The sequence below is a fragment of the Parasteatoda tepidariorum genome, chromosome 11 (genome assembly GCF_982258835.1).
Source record: "Parasteatoda tepidariorum strain Cologne lab strain chromosome 11, Ptep-v5.0, whole genome shotgun sequence".
Lineage (NCBI taxonomy): Eukaryota > Metazoa > Arthropoda > Arachnida > Araneae > Theridiidae > Parasteatoda > Parasteatoda tepidariorum.
In genome coordinates this window covers 16834059-16852659 of record NC_141765.1, presented here as the reverse complement: position 1 = coordinate 16852659, position 18601 = coordinate 16834059, and the positions used below count along the sequence as shown (strand labels likewise).

At 29.7% G+C, this 18601-nt stretch overlaps 1 protein-coding gene across 14 annotated transcripts in view; it reads left to right on the top strand.

Moving 5' to 3' along the window:
- The window catches only part of HUWE1 (HECT, UBA and WWE domain containing E3 ubiquitin protein ligase 1), a 294173-nt gene that overhangs the window by 85510 nt on the left and 190062 nt on the right, over window positions 1-18601 (top strand). For all 14 annotated transcript variants that reach the window (XM_087154722.1, XM_087154721.1, XM_087154731.1 and 11 more), the window contains 5 exons: window positions 1465-1560; window positions 2627-2869; window positions 2959-3111; window positions 4807-4925; window positions 13324-13405. In XM_087154722.1, the coding sequence (XP_087010848.1) occupies window positions 1465-1560; window positions 2627-2869; window positions 2959-3111; window positions 4807-4925; window positions 13324-13405 (693 nt within the window). The remainder of the gene's footprint in view (window positions 1-1464; window positions 1561-2626; window positions 2870-2958; window positions 3112-4806; window positions 4926-13323; window positions 13406-18601) is intronic.

Here is an 18601-nt window from a genome sequence, read left to right as displayed (position 1 = left end):
AAAATCTATATAAATTAAAGCACTTTCGCAATAGCCCGTTTTATAGCCTTTTGTTTGCTGGGTACAAAGCCCCTGTCACAGCTCAGTTTATTAATCACTGAGCCATTGTGGCTCAAAATCATCTCGACACCCATAAACCTTATTGTGGTATCAGTTTATCTGTATTTTTAATGTTCCAATCTTTCTTACTTTCATATTTAAAAACTGAAACCGTCTCTATTTTTTTTAATATTATGAATCAGTACTTATAGCCAGTATTATATGGTGTTCCTTTTAAGTTCTTTTGATAGAAAAAAAAAAAAAAATCGCAGTATTTATATGATTACAATTTGTAAAAATCTCATATCTTGTGAATTTGAAAGGTTAATTCCTTATTGCTGCACTATAATTCTAACATCCATGATTTTTTAATATGTAATTAACTTTATGTTTAAAACCATATTTTAAATTCATGTTTATTGGCTTTTTACACTTGAAAATCTTAAATATCGAACAAATATTTTCCTGGGTAATTTCAACTTCTTTATATTTACTGTAGCTATATGAAAAGTTAATATTCATTTATTCATATTTTTGAAAAGTCCAATATTTAAAAAAAAAAAAAAAAATTAAGTTTATTCCATCTTTGTTTGCTGTAACTAAATTTATAACATTTTATTCAATAATAAACATTTATATAAAAAAAATTATATTGAATATTGCTCATCATTGAAAAAATGATTCACAGTAAATTTTCAAACTAATAAAATTAAGCCTTAGTTTTACAAAGAGTTTCTTCCAATATTTCCACTTATTTTGGAAGAAACTTGTTTCTTTTGAGGAGGTTTATTTCCACTGTTGATGAAACTTGACATCCCAGATTTGTGTTTCTCTGTAATTTTTTGCTGAAAGTCTTCTCCAAACTTATTATTCCAAAATAAGGGATTCAACTACAGTGCTTTTATCATAACTTCATTTTCCTGTTGTACTCTTTATCTTCTTTAAAATTATTTGTTTGGGAGAAACTTTTCATCATAAATTCAATTTTATCAGCATAACTAATTTAAAATTTAAAGTATAGAAAAACTGAGTTCAGGCAAACCTAGAATTAGCCAGGAAATTTCAATTGCTGAAATTTTTTTTCAAAATATCTAAAGGCAAACAAATTATTGGAAGAGAACTTTCCCATTGCATAATCCTAAGTTACCATCTCATAATTTGTTTTATTTTGAAAATAAATTATGAGTAACAAATTATGAATAAAAATTTGTTTTTGGTATTTGAAACTTTATGGCTTAATCTAAGTTAGTTTAAAAAAATTTTTTCTCTATAAATTCTTAATTGCTTAAGCAGGTGAAAGAGAATGCGATGAAAAGTTTCTCCTGTGGTATTGCGTCCTCTTAAACAGCAAATTTTTTATAGCACTTCATTTAGAAGCATTCATCTATCGCGTTACTGGCATTAACATTTTATTTATTTATAAAGGGACTTGGCATGGACTGGGAAATGTCTGAAGAAGATCAAATGCTTAGAGCGATTGCCATGTCTTTAGGAGAAAATGTTTTGGTTTCTACTAACCAAGTGTGTATTATCCCATTTTTCTCTAAAAATTTTAATATCTAACTTTAAGTCTATTTTCTAGTTAATATTTTATAGTAAATATTATTTTTGACATAAGTTGATTTATATTCCTTTCTGTTAAATATAAATTTAAACATTAATTTGATATTGGTTATGACATACTTTTTTCAATTCAATTCTGCTATATGTAATGATCACTTAATGATTATTGTAATAAAAAAAGAGGAGCTATTCTTTTTGTACTATTGATATTGATTTCTGAAGTGTGAATCCTTTATTGAAGTAGAGCTTTGATTTACCATTTCTGTATCTTTCCTTGTGTTTCATTCTGGTTTAACAGTTCCACCAAAAATGTAATTTTTTCTTGATGAGATTTTACTGCTTTGTAGCAGATTTCTGCTTTTATATTTTCCCCTAAGTTCAGCTTTATTTTTGAAAATTCCGATTTTTCACCGCAAAATTTTAGATTTTCTCAAATCTTTTGCTTTTTCCAAAAAATTTAGCTGTTTAATAAATTTATTATATTAACTCTTAATTTTCAAAAGGTCATCAAAAAATATTAGTGTTTTGATTACACATAATAACTGTCGATTCATCAATTGAGAATCAGACTGTCCAAGTGTACGATTGTGAAATTATCTAAAACTGATAAACGTTTGGAAGACGTTCCTAGAAAATGCTTGATTAAGGGGAGAAAATATAATTCCTGTTCAAATTCAGAGGCCATTTTACATAGTTGTCTACAAAAATGGTGATCTAACTTTTTTTTGCAGCATTTTGTTATTGTATATACTATAGACATTGATTGTACTTAACTACAATATGTTATCTTAATTTAAGTTGAAGCTCTGTGTTGACAAAAAGTTATCTTGTCATTGACACCTATTTTATATAAATTTATATTAATTAATTTTCTTGTTTTGATTTTTTTGGTCTCTAGTTGTTCAATCGATGAAAAAGTTTTAAAAATAACAAATTTGAATGAAATCATTATTTTTTTTAAAAAATGAAATTTTTTGGTACAGTGATTTGTTCTTAAATTAAGAGATTTTATTTGATTGAGCAGGTTGAAGGAGAGCAAAGTAAATCTGATACACAAAAAGAACCAGATTTTGTACAACAAAAAGAAGAGCCCCTTTCCTCACAAGTAATTGATACTTTTGCTGAAAAAGTTGTTGAGGGCTGTTTAAAATTAGCTGATGCTTTGCCAGAAACTGTCTATCGTTGTTGTGATCTACTGATCGCTGTTGCTCAAAGAAATGGTGAAGCTTGGAGAAATAGAGTTTTGATTGACCGCTTAATTAATGAAGTAAGTGTATATAAATCTATTATGCAATCAGCGATATTTATAATTTTAATCAAATATATAACTAATTTCTCCATTTTTCTTATTTTTAGATTCATATCAAGGTGTATTATCTCACTAAGCGTTTGAATACAGAACAAATACCAACAGAAAGAAAAGGCTGGGGTATAGGATCAAAATTGCCTTGGATACCTCTGGAATCAAAATTAGCAGTTCGTTTACATTTGCTGACACTTATATTTGAGGTAATTATTTAATATCCAATCGATCTAATACCTTATTGCCTCTAAAAATGAAAAATGTTCATGAAATTTTTTTAAAAATTCTTTTGTTTATCATATTTTGAACAATTTTAAAGTATCGGAATTTAATCTAAAAACTATGTTATGTCAAGGGGTTATAAAGATAGACAAATTGTGTGAAGAAATTCTATAGTTCAGTGAATAAAAAAGTAGTTTTAAGATTGGAAGGATGCAAGGGGACAGCTGTTTCTTTTCTAATTTTTAATTTATACAAAAAAAAACCTATATATATTTTATTACTTTTCATTATGATACATACATCTCCTATTGTAAGTACTAAAAATTATAATGAGAATTTTTCAAGACTTGTAAATTTTAGAGACGTTTCAAAAGACGATCTTTAGTATATTAAATTTTAAAATGAATGATTTCATTGCAGCAAGATTTAAAAATATTACTTATTTAACAATTTTCATTTTGTTAAACACATGACATTTTCTAAAATCTCAAAGTTTTAAAAACTAGTAAAACATTAGAGTGTGTAAAATATAATTGTAAGTTTTTGTATCAAAATTTTTTTTTGAAGTAAAATAGCATTGAATTATAATTATTTGAAGAGATGTAAGAGTAGTTTTTAGCCTTTCATCCCTTCGAAGAGTCTATAAATGAGCACCAAGCATGCTTTGGGACTAAACACTGGGGGTTCTACATTTAACTAATCACCCAACCGGGACATTTGCTTCTGCACCCTATCAAAAAAATTTGGATGCACACAGGCCTTGGTCTTCATCGGGCTGTTGTGCTACTAAATTTAGTTTTATATGAAGAGTTTAAATCTCAGATTTAGCATTTTTGAAAGGTCGATTTACTTTTCTTTTTAGCTCTTCGGCAGCTCCTACAAAAATAAAATTGTACATAAATACATATGCATTATATGTTTTTGTCCAGTGACTGGATGTTGATAGGGTTGTCTCTTTTTTGAAGAAACCTTTTTAGCAGTGCTTAAATACAAGATAGTTCTAGCAATAAATACTCATTATCTTTCTTGCTGTTTTTTTGTTTTGTATTAAGTTTTTTTTTACTTGGACAATGCAACTACTTGTGTTATTATAATTATTAGATTGATTTAAGTCTCAGTCAAGTAGGCTAGTGTAAGAGCAAACAAGATATACATTTAAGTCTTTCTCAAAATTTGTTAATCTCTTATTTAATAGCAGACCTGCTGACCTCAAAAATTTAAAAGCCTTGTGACTTTTATGACAATGGCATAGCTTTAAAAAAGATATATATTTGCACTTTCCTTAATTTTTCTCTTTCAATTTCCCCCTTTTAAAATTTTGCAATGTAACTAAATTATTCGGTTATGATAAGCCATTAAATTTGGTTTTATTGATCTCAAAGGAAACTTCTTCGAAAGAAAATAACAGTTTTTGAATAATTACATTTATTCTAAACTTAGAAGTATTTTACTGAATTTAGTATAATTTTTGAATAATTTATGAATTTTTATTGATCATGAAACTATTGCATTTAAAAGCAAAAAAGAATTTTAAGAAATTTTAAGGTCATATAATGAAGAAAAATGAATATCAGTAAAATTTAATAATTTTTTCTTATTCTAATATGTTTGACTGTATTAAAAAAAAGAAACAAATTTCAGCTTTTAATTTATCATTTAATTTGTCATTTAATGAATAGGAAAGCAAACTGCCAGTTGCTGCTGCAATCGAAAGTAAAGAAGTGATGGGAATATTTATCCAAGCTCTTGAATTGACTGCATCCTGCATGAATAGCTTGCAAGATGAAGGCACACCCAAGTAAGTGCCTTCTTTCCAAGTTTGAATTTAATGAAAACTTTAGTTTCAATTCTTTTTATTAATTCTTGTAATGTTATGCAAATAATTTTATCCACTGTATAATATGCTTTTGTGAGTAATACATAGCATGTTAATCATCTTTGGTTAAACTTTTTTTAGGTTTATAAACAATCTTAAAATCTGTTAAGGATTTTAGTATCTATTTTCTTTAATTTTTTTTTACATTGGATTAACAAGTACAAAAGAATTTTATTCAGTATTACTTAAGTATTACTTAACATTAAAGTAAATTAAATATTGTATTTAATTTAACTTAATATGTTTTTTTAAGCAAATTTAATTGACCGAAAGTGTGATGGCTTGAAATAATTTTCTCATATTTATCTCATTAAAGGATATAAATTCTTATGTTCAAGTTTTCACTTATTTTTTAAACAATTAGGTTTGAAATTTCAAGATTTTGAATTAAAATTTGTCCTAGTAACAACTCATTTATCGAAATGTTTAAATATTTTATTGGAACGTAACCTCAGTGAAGAGTAATGAATTACTCGCAACCGCGAAATATTTTAGTAAACATTTTAATCTAATGGCATTTGAGTGGATTGTTATGTTTTCATTTGAAGCGGTTTTCTAGGTCTTTCGTACTCTTAATAATGTCGAAAACAACTTATTAATATCAAAATTTTAAAGACAGTAATTCAAAAAAGTTTGATTTCATTCAAAAGTCGGTAAAGACAATGATTTTGCTTTTTGTATTCCATGTCGAACTGATTTCCGCATTGCGCACGGTGGACGTAGCGATATTGTTGCCCCTGTGGGCACATCAAAACATGTGAGAAATTTTTCATCCATTGAAAATATTAAAGAGCTGGATCTTTTTGTGACGAATGATAATGATAAAGCAGTGATTAGGGCTGAAAGTTTGTTTACTGCCTTTATAATTGAGCATAATTTGCCAATTAGTTGTGCCGATCATGCTGGACAGTTCAGAAAAATGTTTCCAGACTAAAAAATTATGGATGCGGAAGGACAAGAACATCGGCAATTGTGTGTGAAATCGCATCAAAAAAAGAAGAAAACTTAATAGAAGCACTTAAAATTAGCCCTTTTATAATTTCTATAGATGGTAGCAATGACAGTGATTCGAAATTATATCCGATTGTTGTTAATTTTTATAATTATCAAGTTAATTCTTCTGAGGCTAAAGTTGAGTGGATTTTATTGTCTTTACCTGTCTTAATAGGAGACTCTACTGGTGTAAATATTGGGAATTTAATTTTAAGCAATTTAAAATCACTTCAAATACTGATTGAAAATTGCCTCGCCTTAAGTTGTGACAATGCACCTGTGATGGTAGGGCAAAAGGCAGGTGTAATATCGGTATTGCAAAAAGCAAATGAAAATATTGCACTGCTAGGCTGTTGTTGCCATTTGGAAAACTTAGCAGCAGAGAAAGGCTCTACGATGCTTCCTTTTCAGATTGATGAACTTCTCATTGATGTGTATTACTATCTTGAGAAAAGTTCTAAAAGTAAAGAGTGACTCAGAGAATTTCAGAAGCTGCATGACACAGAGGTAAAAAAAAATTCTGAAGCATGCTTGCACTCGTTGGCTGTCAGTAGGCAAATGTCTTGCTTGTCTCATAGAGCAGTGGCAGCACTTATTGAGCTTCTTCAAAGATTGCTGTAAGTTCAAGGTCAGTAGTTAATCCTTATCTGACTATAAAATTCCCAAAAAATGTTAAAATGATAGTGCCAAGTGTGTTAATTCTTCAAGAAGTATCTCTGCGTCTTCAAGTAAGAAGCGGAAAGTAGATGAAGTATATGATTTTAAGAAAGGATCTTCCAGCATCCTTTCTCGAGAAGAGACTTTTTTTATTTTCTCCCTAACGATTTAAATAAAGCTTATTGCTTATTTCTTTTAAATGTTGCCAATTTGTTTGATACACTTAATACCTTTCTGCAATCCAACTCATCTCAAATTCATGTCCTTAGGTCAGTCCTCTTGAGTTTCTGAAGGATATTCTTGTAAGATTTGTCAAACCGGCTGTTATGCAGGATTGCCAATCTTATTTGGATATCAATTACAATATGCCCTCAAATCAAAAAAAAAAAAAAAAAAAAAATCCTGACTTGATTGTAGGGAATTCAGCTTCTGAAATAATGGGAACACTTCCAGATTGTGATAAGAATTTTTTTAAAGTTGTCAGAAAATATTTCTGTACAATATGTGACTACATGCGTTTAAAATTTCCCCTTCAAAGTGAAATTTTGTTTCATACAGCCATAGCTGATATTAGAAACATTCAAAATGTTTCATTCACTAGCACAAAATTTTTCATAGAAATATATCCTATTATGTTACAAGTAGCTGATGGGGAAAAACATTTGATAATTAACAAACTGCAGCTGGAGTTTTGTGAACTTCAAATTGAAAAAAAATTAATCGAATCAGTTGAGGGGGAGAAAATGGACAAGTACTGGGCAAGAATAGGAGAAATAAAAAGTGCGACTGGTCAACAAAAATATAAAACACTATCCAAATTTATGTTGTCTGTGCTATCTCTCACTCATTCAAACGCTGAATGTGAATGTGTTTTCAGCCAAGTGAAGAAGACCAGAACTCAATTTAGGTCATCACTTAGTGATGATATGCTTGAAAAAATTATTCAAGCAGATTATTTTTGTAAAGATCAGAAATGTTATGAAATTTAATTTGATGACCAATTTTTAAAAAAGGCAAAAGCATGCACTTATCAATCGTTGAAAAAATAATTATATGTTAAATTAATTTCTATCAATTTTTTGCTTATCTGTAATTCTATCTATCTCTTATTATAACAAAGTTTTTTTATTTCATTGATTGTAATTTACTTCAAATATTATTAAATGTTTGTTTAGTTGTTTAAAATTTATTTACCCTGTTTAATGAAATATACAAGTTATTTGAGTTATTCTTTTAATTGACCAGTTTCTTTACATTAATGACTTTCTCTCGAGGATCGTGAGTAGACTTGAAATCTTCCTTTTCTTAAAAGTCCAATGTTGGCAGCTGTGGAACCCTGTTTCAATGGAGGAAGGATTGCATTTTGTGAATGAAACTTAAAATGCGCAAAATTATATTTGGTTGTTAGAAATTGGAGATTAGGATTATTTATTAAGAAATGATTTAATAGTTTTTGATTTTATAATTTTGCTTGCTAAATAAAACTTAATTTATCTCTAAGAAATAAGTTTGTGTTCTATATCATGAAATCTTGAGCAAATCAAATGCTATTGTATGAAAAAAATTGTTTTTTCTTTACATGTATAACCACTTAGTTTTTCGCTGCTCCCTTTTTTTATAAGGGATTCATTAAAACAGGCTAGAATGTTATGAATTGTGATTTAATTAAATTTACCCCCTAGAATGTAAAGTAAAATTTCAACCAAAAAATTTTTATTTTTTAATTTCCTTTAGTTTTCTTTCTGCGTAATAATAATAATAATAATAATAATAATAAAGAATTGTATAACAAATTTACCCCTTTAAACGTATAAAGTTATTTTTAAGATGAATTTTTTCACTCTTGAAATTTTTTATAGGATGGTTTATGCAGTGTATAGTCAACTACTCTAGTTATCTGTTTAGAAATTGTTTGTGGTTGCTATTTAATAATGCCATTTTTTTATAGTTTGAAAAGCCATATCAGTTATGTATATGAAGTTAAGCTGTCGTTTATTAGAATTCTTATGCCATTTTGCGCATTCCCAGCTCTTTAATTCAGGGATGAAAGACTTCTGCGAAAAAGCAGAAATCCGCTTTTTTCTCCCAATTTTTAAAATTTCCGACCATGTTCTAAAAACTTAAATTTTGGGGGGGGTTCAATTACAGAAACCCAAGCCGCCCAAACGACAGTCAGACTTGGAACGAACTTTCCCCCCCTACAGTAACCTCCTGAGAGAATGGTCTTCAGATGAAAATGGGTGGAGCTTCAGCAGGTATGCTGTTGCCTTGACAACCGCGACTTCTGCTGTAGAGCGGAAAGGAGTTCTAAGCAATTTCGTTTCGACTGCCGATATTTGATTTCTTTTGTTTGGCTGATTTTTGGAATTTTAAATATTAGTAACTGCGCTGGAATCTGCTCAAAAGCGCGATTCTTTTTCAGGCTATTTTAATATCAATCATTGATTTTCGTATTTAACTGATTTAAAAGTTACGTGTCGCGATTCGTTTTTGCGCGATTTAAAAAACTTACTGACAATTCCCATAATTTAAAAATCCAATATCGCGATTTGTATTTAAGCGTTTTTAAAACCAAATATCGACATTCATATTCCCTCGAGTTTAAAATCCAACGTCGCGATTCGTATTCACGCTTTTTTAAAATCCAATATTGCGACTCGTTATCACCCGGTTGTAATGTCAAACATCGATTTCCGTATTTAAACGCGATTTAAAAACTACTCATTGCGATTCGTATTCACATGATCTGAAAATTATGCATCGTGACTCTTATTTATGCTATTTAAAAATTCAATATCGCCATTTGTATTTTTGTGTTTTTAAAATCTAATACCGTGATTCATATTCACGGTATTTTAAAATCCAACATCACATTCTTACTCGATTTTAAAATCCAATATCGCTATTCATATTCACATGATTTTAAAATGTAATATAACGACTCACACTCACGCAGTTTGAAATCCAGCATTGCTATTCATATTCACACGATTTTAATATCCAATATCTCAATTCATATTCACATGATTTTAAAATACAATATTGCAATTCATATTCATGCAATTTTAAAATCGAATATCGCGATTCACATTCATGCCATTTTAAAATGCAACATCGCGATTCATATTCACGCGATTTTAAAATCCAATATCGTTATTCATAATTCATATTCACGTGATTTTGAAATCCAATGTCGCGATTCGTGAAAGAAATTAGTTTTTTCTTGAATCAGTTACTATAAAGATGTGATATTCTTCATTAGTAAAAGTAATTTCCTTGAAACTGTTAGCTCAAAAAAATTGTTAAATTTGAAATGTGTATGGTTTATAAATATATGGATATTTTGATTTTTTATGTTTTGTGTCATAATTACCCCTCATTGGCTTATCTGGCTTTATGTTCCTATTTTTGTTTTTAATAAGTTGACAGCTATGAATAAGAGGAATGTATTTTAATGATGGTAGTTAATTTGAAAGGCGAACATAAAGTGCGTACTACGATGCTACTAAAAAATTAAATTCAAGTTTCGTTACTTAAAACATTCAAAGTGACTAAAATTGTTAGTAAGAATCTATCAGAAGACATTGAGGTGAAAGTTAGCAACTGTTTTAATTCAAAATAATCGACCGGTAATTAATTTAAAATGATAATTAAGTTGCGACTTTCTATAATTGCTTAATTTTCTTTGCTATAGTAGTGGTAAAAATTTTAAAATATTTAAGAAAAATTTAAATTTCACTGTCTAAATGCTTCTGCCGCTTTAAATATTAAATAAAAATCACCCTGCAGAGTTAAAAGTTGCTTTTGTATATCTCATCGATATCACAGTATTATATAGAACACTCCCCCCTCCGCCCTGTGACTGCATTATAAAAGTTCAGCTTTTTTTTATTTTCGTCCACTTTCATGCCTGCTAATTTCTATTTCAGAAATTTAAATTAATTTTTAATCATTAATCGCTTTCAAAGTTAAGTCATTACAATTAAAAATTAATAAACTATCTCTTAAGAATTTACTTTTTAAGCTAAATTATTTAAAAGGTATAGCAGACGTGCCAACTCTCCCGCATTTTGCGGGAGTCTCCCGAATTTTGAGTTATTCTCCCGCCCTCCGGAATTGATTTGAAAAACTCCCGAATTTTACTGCGATCGACGGCCAAACTGAAAATTACCTAATTTTTCCGCGAAAGTAAGTTTTTCTTTCAGCTTGAATTCCATCCCCTCTTATCAAACTACCATCTGCCTGAAGCGTAGCTGAACATGCTTTATTTCCCCCCCTCTTCAACGTTACCTCTTAACACTCCTATTTCACCCGCCCCCTTACACTGGGGGCGGGTGAAATCTTCCTCTTCTTTCGTGTGGAGTTGAATGCAATGACGTCACATGTCGTTATCGAGTGACGTCCGTTCAGGAGTGGGGAAACTCGTACTCTCGATAGTTGGAATTGATATTGTATCTTGCTGTTTTTATAGTTTTTAATGCGTATTTTTCCACGGTTGGCAACAAGCTCGTAAACTAGCAACGTGATATCAATTATTCGTTTAGTCTTCGTATATTTAAAAAAATTTTTTTTTTTTTTCAAGGATGTCTTAAGTCGAAACGGAAGTATGGATCAATTTCAACAAATCATGTACCAATGACTTAAGCAAGACTTAATAGCGGAGAGCTAAGTCTGCAACTCTTTTTTTCATGCATACAGTAGAGAACCATTTATCTGGTATCCAGATAATCCGGAAAAAAAATTTGCTCGGTTCTCCCGCCATTTTGAACTAAAACGATATGAAAAAAAAGCGGAAACTGGACTAATCCTTGAAGTTGAGTAGAGGAAAATGTGAGGAAGGGAAGAATTTTTTTCCCCGTTTACCCAGAGAAACGTCATTTCTTCCGCGACCTTGAAGATTTTAGATCTTTATTCTCTTTTAGGTCGTTAAACTCAAAGGAGTGGCATGATGATTTCGTTTGCTGTTTGATTTACGAGGGGGTGGGGAAAATGCATTGCACATGCATATCAGTGAACAGAAGATGAAAGAGAAAAATATATTTATCTATTTGACATCGATTAATGAAAATAAAATGTTTTTCTTTTGAAGTGCGGTATCATTCGCAAGTTTTTCTTGATGTGGAATCACACCTACTTTAATTAAAAATCGCGTTTTTATAAAAATAAAAAAAAGGAGAATTGTTTATTAATTTAAGCATACAATTATTTTATGAAGCAGATTGCAGTTTCGTTTTTCTGATTCCACTTTCTTTTTTTTCTTTTTCATGATAAATTTTGCACTCAATAAAATTATTTGTATTACCAAATTTTTTCATTAGTTTTTTTTTTTTTTAAAGTCCGTTGATCTTGCCTTGTTCTAGGTTTTAATATTTATGCTAGTGCCGTTTTTTAACTATCGTTTCGGTTCGATAATTTTCAAGTGTTTTTATTTAGATTAATAGGTTTTCCTTTTATTTTCGCCCCCCCCCATGAAATATATTGCGTTATTTAATCATTGATTTTGTTTATTAGTTGATTTAGGAATCGTAATTATTTTTTAAACTTGTTTTTCTTGTCTAAACTTGCAAATTTTTTTATTCTTTTAAATTTTATTTTACTACAATTTTTTTTCCTTTTTAGATTTAGGAGTGCTTTTCTTTTTTCTCTTACTTTAAAATGTGTTGAAATTTTTTCCTTGTAATTTGGGTTTGATAAAACATCGATTAACGCCACTTTTTTGTCGATCCAGGAAACCGGGAAATTAAGACATCCGGGATAGCGATGGTCTCGAGCATCCCGGATAATTGGTTCTTTATTGTACAGACATTAGTATTTTTATACATTAGTATTGAATTGGTTTTTTAAAATAAAATAGTTATTCAATTTGTTTATTTTTTAGAAGTTTTTGTGCATTTTTATTACAGTGTCAAGGGTTTTTGAATAATGTTTTATTAAGGAAATGGTATTTATTTAAAGAGTATCTACCTAATATAGTTTTGTATTGCTAAATCTGTGTTTAATTATTTTATTTCCATTTAATATTTTTAAACAATTATTGCTCTATTAGTGTGTAAAATTTCTTGCATTCTTATATTTAATAAATTTTTTACTTAAAATTCCTTAGAAGTGCTAAATGTTGCATACCATGCACCTTTTTTTACCCCTCCTGAAATCTCCTGAATTCTTGTTAGGGAAACTCCTGAATGTTAATTTTGCTAGGTTGGCACGTCTGGTATAGATATCATAGTGACTCAATTGCTTTTATTTTTTGGCAACATTAATTTCTAAAAGTGCCAATAAAGTATCTTCTTCTGGGTTTGTAGCCATATATTAATAGTCACTATTTAATTAATTTCAAGGTACTAAAGTTTTTTTTTTTGCTCTTATGAAATATTTCTTAAACTGTTACTGTTTATAAATATTTTCTGCAATTTGAACATTCTATGAACTCTTTCTGTAAACATTCTATATCTGCAGAAACCAAATGCATGGAAAATAAAGCTAATATTCTCTTGAGCAAGAGGTTATATCTTTTAATCAGAATTTCTTCTATCTGCATGTTTTCGTGAAATGTAGGCAATCAGCCATTTTTTATAAGACGAAATCTGTAACAAATTTTGAATATAAATATATTTCTTCAGGTATATGTATATTGATATATATAATAAATTTTGTATTTTTCTATTTGTAGGTGGTTACCTTTCTTGGTTCTTCTTATTGATCAATACGAAAAAGCTGCTATCATGTCAAAGAGAAAGGCTCCTTTATTATTGGTAAATTATTATATAATGTTGTATGTTACTGTGTATTTAACTAGGAATGTTACTTGCACGAAATCTTAAGCTAGGGTCAGGATTCAAATGAGTGGTCATATCTCATAATTTGCATCTAAAGATTTTAATTTGACACCTAGAAAATAACTCCCAGTCGTCATTTTTGACGCCTTTAACCCTTTCGCGAGGGGAGGCGTGAAAGCGCACTTTCCGCTGAGGCCGGCAGTCACACGTGTGTCTATCCAGGGTCGGAGGGTTTTTTTCTGTTAAGCCTAATTCCATGAAATTACCGAAATACCAACGCATTGTTTAATATTGTTCTGTAGAGTATTTAAATGACATATGCTTTATATATATTTCTATGGATACTTTATTTACTTAAGTTATTTCTTGTTTAAATACAGTAGAGCGCCGATTATCCGAACTGCTCGGGACCGAACATGATTCGGATAATGAAAAGTTCGGATAATTGGAAAACTGTTTAAAACCTAGTGTACATGATTATTATTTCTGCACTAACTTTCCATCTCATATATCCCTTATTCTTTTTAAATAAAAAAACTGAACTGGATCAACATCATTTTGACGTTCTAGCCAATTCATTGCAATATCTAATGAATCGCATGCTTCTATCTTGAACTTGATCACTTACTTCTTCATCTTCGTCTGTGGAGTTCCGATTTTCATTCAAAATCAACAATTTCATCATTTTCATCCGAAAGATCTACTGGTTCAGAAACTTCAGTTTTTTTGTTAAGAATTTTATTCCAAGATTTATTATTCCAAGCACTGTAATCACTAATCATTAAGCATAAGTGACAACTACCCATTTCCCAATTATAAAACTTCAGCACTTATCTATTCATAAACTCCTTCTGCATTCCAACCATTGTAGACTATCAAAATGAAGCTCGCATTCTTGGAAGATAATTTTCAGTTGTAAAGGGGTAGGTAGTTATAACTGTATCACCATACATGTATGTATGGCTGCTCTAAGAAAACTGCTAAAAAGTTTGTAAATTAAATATGGTCTTCGGATGTAAGGGATATTATTTATTCTTCTTAATTTAGAAAAATTGTCAAGATCTTAAAAAGTATTCTAAACTTTAAAAAAAAAAGAAAAAAACGAATTCAGACATAGTTCGGATAATTGGACCTTCGGATAATAAGGGTTCGGATAATCGGCGCTCTACTGTATATATTTTACACATTTTATTTTCATTATGTACTTGTCATTTAATAACATTTAACATTACATATCTGAAAACTAAATATGACTTAAAGCTCTTTTTTCGTATGAAAAATTTTAAAACAGGGATCTACAAGATCTAACTATCCACTAAAAACTAAATCCAAAATCGAAAGTAGCGGAGAAAAAACCTCCCCTGCTTACTGTAAACAGATACCATGTGCGAATTTAAAGAGTCGTCATAAAACATTCCTTCCCCCTAAAAACCACGTGAATGTACTCTCATCTTGAGTAGAAGGTCAAATCTACATGTATCTGAAACCATATGGACATACAATACCATCTTACGGACGAAATTTTATTTTTTAAAACGTTCTGAAACGCTGGCACAAATTAGTGACGGCCTGGAGTGAGCAAGAAAACGCTCCGACACACGGGTGTGTTGGCCGGGAAGTGAGAGCGTTTCTTGTTGGCATGTATATGTGACAGTCGGCGCGAAAGGGTTAAAAATACCTTTCCTTATTCAATATATAGCAGACGAAAGTTAAGAGTACGACCTCACACGCTGCAAATATCAGCGAGTGTCCGGACTGGAAATTACAACATTCGAATTTAATCTTTTTGAAAGCTTTCTATGCATGACTATTCCATTGTAATTTAGCGTCATTTGATAATAGTTTTTTCGGAAAGTATTTATAATTTTTTGGTCCTTTTCACATATTTTTTCAAATTCAGATGTTTTTAATATGATGTTATGACAATTGAATTTGTTTTCCCTTTTTGACATGTTCGTTTTGCGATGATTCTATTGTATTTTTATATTGTTGGATGATACTTTTTTGGTCTTAAAATGAATTTTCGAATTCCAATGTTTTTACTCCTTCTTACGGCGTTCAAGTTTAAGGTATCACTTTTTGACGCATTTGATTCTTCATTATTCCATTGTAACAGTTTTCTGTTTGTTATTCTTTTCTGGTTTTTCCACTTAAATTTTTAAAATTCGATATTTTTTATTCATTATTACAACATGCTTAATACGTTATTACTTGAATTACAAATTTGAGTTATTTATTTTTGACACAGTCTACTTGCAATGATTCAGTAATAAATCCATATAGGGTATGATCATTTTTGGCCATTTTCATTTGTTTTTTCTTATAATAGTTTTTATATGATAATATTACGACTTGTGTTTCAAATTTAAGGAACTATTTTTACTGTGCTTAATTAGCAACGATTTTTATCGTAAATCATCGTCAATTATGGTAAATTTTTCTGTGACTATTTGTTTTTTCTCGGTCGATTTTGGCACGGATATTTTTACTACGATGTTATGGCTAGAATTCATTATTTTAGTGATCGCTTTTTTATGCAATTGATTTATGATGACATCTTAAATCCACATTAATTTTCAATCGCTTTTGCCAGTTATTACAGTTACTTTTTGGTTTTTGAGGCATTTGTGGAAGTTTTGAGAATTACACACTCGCATCTTAAAACCAATTTATAGAATGTGAAAATTTAATGGAGAAATTATTTTTAAGATCAGTTATTTCTTTTTAAAGATAAAATTAAGAACTTGTATACTTTGAGTTTCTTAAAAGCTGTGCAAATTTTTGTGCGATACAAAGCTTTTTTTCGTGATAGGTGCCCAATTTTATGAAGATATAGAGCCCTTTACAGTTTTTAGCACATATGATTTTTAAGGGTCTAGAATGGACCCTGAAATTTTTTTTTACTGTAATTCATCAGAAAAAAGGATAAATATTGTGGTTAAAAATAAAATTTTAAAGTTTCACCTAGCTAAACCGATTATGCAATTAGAAAAAATATTCAGGTGCTATTGGTGTTTTTATTCTAATTTCTAACCCTGGTTACAATATAGTTTTGTCTGCTTTAATGGAGAATTTTAATCTGTCCTTTTCTGGAAAGTACCAGGTTTATTTATTTATTTTTTAATTTGCTTCGTATGTTCTAAACATGTATAGGAATTGTTAAGTTGGAAAATTAAATTTTTCTAAACTGAAATTTATCTATTTATTACTTTTTTTTTGGAAATTTAGTAAATCAAAATGTTTAATGACAAAAAATTCCAATTCAGTGTTTTTAATAGGAGAAAATTTTTTTTTTTTTAAGAATCTGGGGACCTAATAGCTTTAAACATTGTTCTAATTTAATATATTTTATAATGTGCAAAATGCGGTTTCAAATAATGAAGAAAACCAAGATTCTTATTTTAATTTTACAGTTTATAGAATATAGTTTTGTTTCTGTTTAAATGCAGATTTAGCCATCTCCTTGTTTTGCAAAGGAAATCTAAGAAATATCTGTATTAGATTGCTTGATGTGCATCTATTGAGTAAATAAAAAAAAATATATATATGTAGTAGTTATTTATCATCATCCTCAAAACTATCTACTTCCCTGTTGAACGATGCCAGACTGCCTACAAGGGAAAAGTCCTGGAATCCATGGTACCAGAGTGTCTGAATGGTGAAAGTCCCAGAATGTTAAATTGATTTATTCTTTTCTTTAACTATCTAATTTTAGTAGTCAGTCTTTGTTCTACAACCCTGCGTGTAGACAACTCTCTGCTATTGATGTCGCTGTTATACTTATTTTCCTTCTTTATTACATTTGTTATGTTTAATCATTAAATTATAATTTTTTTCCCTTACTCCACAATTCACAATATATATATATATACAGTAAGACCCCACTTAAGGCGTGGGATACGTTCCATCAAAGTAGAGCGTAATGCGAAACAGCGCTAAACAAGGCTATCTTAACATGTAAATAATGGGGTTAGGGGAAGATGGATAGAAAATTGGTTAGGTATTAAATTTAATAATTATGTTTTTTTTAATAAAAATAAAACCAAACATTTATTTCTTACAAAAATAAAAGCAATATAAACGAATATTTGTACTTATAAAAACAAATAAAATTCTAAGTCACTCAGATCATTCAGTCTATTTTGTGTTTCCAATTGTCTGCTTTTTTGTCAAGAATGCATCTAATGTAGTTTGTGTTTTCCTTTTGCGTTCTGTTAGAAGTTGTTCATAAGTGGATAAAGCATCTATAACACTCCGTCTTGCTTTTGAACTCCTGTCAAAATTTGAATCATTTTCAACAAATTGGTCCATAATTTCAGTTATAATGGTCAAACTCCTTCTTACAAACACCATCGAAAGTTCTTTTTGCACTTCTTCGAAATCACTACTATCAATATTTTTGTTTTCTTCTTGCTCGGTTCATTCCTTGAGCTCATCATTAGAAAGACTAGCTGTTGTTTCTTGAACGATATCTTCGACGTCTTCGACATTTACCTCATCTAAACCGGTTTGTTTTGCTAATTCCAATATTTAATCCATATCGAGAGAGTGTCCAATATCTTCGCTCTTACTTAAATCTGGCCAAATGTTCTTCCATACTTCTTTCAAAGATTTTTCTGTTATTTCATTCCAAGAAAGGTTTATATTTTCTACAGCATTCATGATATTGTAGTTTTTCCAAAATTCTCTTATTGAGTGCTTCTCTTCTCCGTCTATTTTGTGAAACATCTGCTTTAATGTTCGCCGCAAGTAATAAGCCTTAAAATTGGATATAGCGCCTTGGTCCATTGGTTGGATTAAGGCAATTGTGTTAATCGGTAAAAAAACAACTTCGACTGGAATGCATGTTGTTAAGTCTGTTGTTGGGTGGCTTGGAGAATTTTCAATTAATAATGCTCTTTGTTCAAGTTTTTTAATTTTGCAATAACGTTTAACAGAGGGGCAGAAATGTTCAGTGAACCAATCCTGGAAAATTTTCATAGTCATCCATAAATTTTTATTAGACTCCCAAATGACAGATAAAGATGATTTAGATATGCCTTTCATAGCTCTTGGGTTTTTGGAGTGGTAAACTAGTAGTGGTTTTAATTTGAAATCTTTGCTTGCGTTACCACCCAATAGAAGTGTTAAGCGATCTTTTGCGCCTTTAAATCCTGGTGCTCGTTTCTCTTC